This window comes from Papaver somniferum, chromosome 1 (assembly GCF_003573695.1).
Source record: "Papaver somniferum cultivar HN1 chromosome 1, ASM357369v1, whole genome shotgun sequence".
NCBI lineage: Eukaryota > Viridiplantae > Streptophyta > Magnoliopsida > Ranunculales > Papaveraceae > Papaver > Papaver somniferum.
Window position 1 is genome coordinate 80,696,247 of NC_039358.1, and position 4,538 is coordinate 80,700,784.

Sequence of the window (4,538 nt, forward strand, 5' to 3'; positions counted from 1 at the left end):
AAACTTCTCTTATTCCACCCTCAATAACCATGCTTTCTTTAAGTTTCTTAATTGATCTGCTATTAGGTGAACCTCATTAATATCTGTACTAGATATCAGAAGTAACTTTGTTGGGTTAATATGAGATCTTTGAACTTTGAATGACATTAATCCAAACGCTTATTATTATAGTATTGTCTGAACTTAGTTAATGTTGTCTTGGCTTATTTGTTGCATACAAGACCACACTTACAAATTTATTTGCGTGAGTAGTTTTTACATGGAATTGTGGAAGGTGATCATGCCTGACATGATTCTTATCAGATCATATACTCCATTTAGAGTTCTCCCTTTTTTTCTTTCTTTTTTTTCCTTTTTTTTATTTGGTTGGGAAGGTTAGTTTGCCTGAATAGTGCCTATATGTTTGTGGAATTTCTAGTTTTCATTCGACAGATAACATAAAGTTACAGACACGGGCAATTTACATTTGTAGTATCCATTCATTTCATCATGAAAATTCATTGCATTTAAATCTGTGTCATACGTTTTACATATCAGTTAGCTACCTAGCTCTCAGCATGATTGTAGTTGGCAGTGGCACTTGGCAATTTAGGCATTACATCCTTCTAGATTAATAAGTTGCAAGTGCATTATTTTGACCAGTATGGCAAGCAAAACTAATGAAACTATTGATTTTGTTAACTAGACTAGGTCACTGTACATTAGGCTGGAATTTTGAATTTCAGGTAGTGTTTAAATGTGTTAACAACCAGTTTTTCTAGCTTCGTGCATGAAGTTGTTAGGCAGAGGCAAAATTACTTTGTACAAAAATGCAATTTGGACTATTGCTTTAAGCTTGAGATGAGCTCGACATATGCATGTCTGGTGTCTGCCAGGTAAAGGAGAGGGCTACTATCTCCCACCCTCCCTTAACGCATCTTTTAATGCATGGCAATAAGCCGATTGCTACTGGACTTCTATGGTGTTTTCAAGGACATATTTATTGAAATTTCTCCAGTTTACCAGGCAAGTCTTGTACCGGAGAACATGAGCAGATGGTCATGGTGATTGGTGGAGGCATCACTCATTGTTTCATTTTCTAAGACTTCTTGGAGATGATTAAGATTAAGTGTGTTTGTTGATTGCTGACAGTACACCAAATTATCTCTCTATGCACGGGAGTTGAAGCAAGCAAATCTGCTTGCAAGCTTCAGTGGAAATAAACTCTTGACAGTGAAACTTGGTTAATTTCATATTTTCTGAATCTTATCGTTGTATATGCATTAATGTACTGATGTTAAAGAAAAATTATTGCTGTAATTTTGTTGCGACGGTACAAAATTATGAACAAGAGTATATTGTTTAAAACCTGTTTATATCGTTTTCCATCGTAATTGTTTGAAATTATAAGCATGTTCCTTTAAGCCTGCATGTACAGCTTTAGTTGTGTACAGTGATAGTGAACGAGAAGCACTGGTTTACGAGGGCAGGTAATAAAACTGCCGAGTTCGAATATACGAGGTTGTAGATTGATGAACTGGAAATAACTGTAAGATAATCACGCATGTAGACTATGCGAACAAGAACTATGGTCTATGGAGTTTTACATCGAGACACTGTAGGATAATGCTGGTTGTTCAGCCAATTTGGAAGAGCCAACTATGAATCCATGGTAGAACAACCATCAAGTGGCCTAGAAAAAGTTCAAAGTAACACCTTACGTCGCATAACCATATCTATCAATTCCTCATATGATCGGAAAATTGCTGGGAGTCGCCATAAATTCTAGCAGTTGATTAACCAGTAACCACTACTAGCCATTAAAAAGAAAATTGATAGGCTGAACAATAGATAGACAAACACAGTAATTACATTTTCATCAACCAGGTAGGGTGTGACCCAAATTTTCAGCTTTCAATCAATATTGTACTAGCACTACATGTGCACTTCCGACCTTAGAAAGGATGGAGACCGACTGAAAACACTTTCACTTGAGAATTCTGTTTGCTTAAAAAAATAAACCAAATCATTATAATAAATGGGATTTTGGCCCAAGTCTAATACGAAAGGGTTAATGCCATACATGAAAGTGAAGGCAAAAACTTATATCCAATATGTAACAAAAATTCCCATGATAATAATGGAAGTGTATACCCCAAATATAGTTGGAAATCTTCTCTGTTTTTGTTCCAAAAACTTGTCTGCAGTTGAAATACTTGGATGGGATGGGTATTTCGATTGAATATCTTCCCAAGTTCTTACTCCATTAGTAAGATCCTGCATCACACGTACCACCTTTTTGACTTCAACGCGGACCTGTTTCTTGCTGTCTCTTTCTCGGATAGTCACTGTTGGTGGTGTATCAACAGTAATTGCAAATGGCACACCAAGTTCATCTGTTCTTGCATATCGTTTCCCTATTGATGCGCCTGTTGTGTCCATTATGTTAGAGATTCCAGCAGCAGTTAATGACTCTGAGATTTGTTCGGCGACTGCTTTTTTTCCTGGATTCTGTTCAAGGGGAAAGACAGTGCACTTGAAGGGAGCAACAACAGGAGGGAAACGAAATACATTCAACTGTTCAACTTCATCCCCTGCTTTGCTTGGTCTGGTGTAGAATGAATGCTCAAAGAGGCAGTAAATTATGCGCCCAATACCAAAAGATGGCTCGATCACAGATGGTGTAAAGACTCTCCGATGTTCTTTCTTTATCTCCTTGGAGATCAAAACCATGCTTGATTTAATAGTGATAGCCTTCCCTAGAGTGCAGACTTGGAACTCCACCTCCCCTTTTAATTCCAAAGCTGCTTTCACTTCCATAGCCTCTTTTTCATCCATGGCCTCCAATGCTTCAACAATCTTTTTTTGGTCACCCTTGAATGCAAGACCCAGCTCCTTCTTTACTGGAGTAATAACCAGTTTCTCCACTTCTTTTGGTTCTGAAAACTTCTCATGGGCAACAAGAGGAGTACCACTTTTTTCAGAGTGAGCACGTAGATCGTATGCAGATCTATCCGCAATACCAACACACTCCATCCAGCCATAGGAGCACTCAATCTCAGCATCCCAACAGTCTGCTGCATAGTGCGCCATCTCATTCTCAAGATGCTGACGAAACCGTAGACGTTCTTTATCGATCCCAAGGCGTGTAAGGAATAGATATACTCTCCCAATAAAGTAACCAAGTGTTTCGTTGTTCACAATTCCTTTTGCTACTGCATCACCAAGGCGGAGTTTAACAGCCTCCTTCACCGGCACCGCATTTTGTTCTTCCCTTGGAAACATCAAGAACTCCAAATCTGCAACCTTCCTAAACTTGGGATGAGATTTGTCTTCTGGGTCGACGAAATGCTCAACCTCAGCTAGAGTGAATTCACGAACTCGGAGAAGACCTTGGCGAGGAGATATCTCATTCCTGAAAGCTTGGCCAATCTGAGCTGCAGCAAAAGGGAGTTTGCTCCCATTGTAGTAATACAAGTCCTTGAAGTTGACAAATATACCTTGTGCTGTCTCCGGTCGCATATAACCAGGAATCATGCCAGATGGGCCAATTGACGTCTGAAACATCAAGTTGAATGGGTAAGGATCAGAAAGAGGATTCTTTGTAATAGGAGCAACTATCCCATACTCCTTAATCTTTGAACCCAATTGTTCAGGAGAGAAATCATCCAACATAGCAACAACATGTTTAAGCTCCTGCACCTTCTCTACAGACAAACTCTGACCCTTCAGCTTCTCCGTGCAAAAATCCTTTAACAAATGGTCTGCACGGTGAAACGTTCCTGCTTTCTCATCTTTAACCATAAGATCAGTAAATTTGTCAACATGACCTGATGCCTGGAGGACAACTTCGGGTGTGATGCATGGGCAATCAACTTCCATCATATTCTCTTCCAATACAAAGTGCCGACGCCATAACGCAAGGACATTAGATTTAACAGCACAACCAGGAGGACCATAATCATATAGCCCAGCAACACCACCATAGATGTTGAAACTAAGTTTACAAAAAAATCTCCTCTCTAACACATTCACTACTTTCTTCCTACACTCCTCTTTATTCATACCATCACTAACACTAACCCCATTGGAAGAAGAAGAAATCTGACAATCAATTGAAGATTTCTCAAGCGTCTCGATCGCTTCTGATTTACCTTGATGAGATTCCATTATTGTTAGTTTTTCGGCTAGGGTTTTACGAAGTAACTCAATAGCAAAGCGAGAGAATGAAACTTAGAGAATATTAGGTTTTCTTATATACAGCTTATGCTTAAAACTAGGGCATGACCGGCCGCAATTGTATCCTTTTCAGTTTTCTTCTTGAAAATTGTAACATTCTAAATGTGGAGAGGGACCGGAGGATAGAGACTTACCTTGATACTGAATTACTGATAACCGCAAAGTATCGGTGTAAACAAGTAGGAATGCGACAAGGTTAACCCTACATGGGTCACGCGATCAAAGTTATTGTCAATTGCTAGGAAATGCGTAAAATGTGAGGCTGACAAACGGGACGAGACTTTAAACCACAATTTTCTGTCTCAATCGTCGCACTCTTC

At 39.2% G+C, this 4,538-nt stretch overlaps 1 protein-coding gene across 1 annotated transcript; it reads right to left on the reverse strand.

The window, feature by feature from the left end:
• Positions 1 to 1,982: 1,982 nt before the first annotated feature.
• LOC113291762 (glycine--tRNA ligase, mitochondrial 1-like) lies at positions 1,983 to 4,336 on the reverse strand. Its single transcript, XM_026541261.1, has one exon. The coding sequence runs from the start codon at positions 4,147 to 4,149 to the stop codon at positions 2,083 to 2,085; it is 2,067 nt and encodes a 688-aa protein (XP_026397046.1). The 5' UTR covers positions 4,150 to 4,336; the 3' UTR covers positions 1,983 to 2,082.
• Positions 4,337 to 4,538: the final 202 nt, after the last annotated feature.

Coding starts and splice junctions, on each gene's coding strand:
- LOC113291762 (XM_026541261.1), bottom strand. CDS start 4,149: ATGGAATCTCATCAAGGTAAATCAGAAGCGATCGAGACGCTTGAGAAA.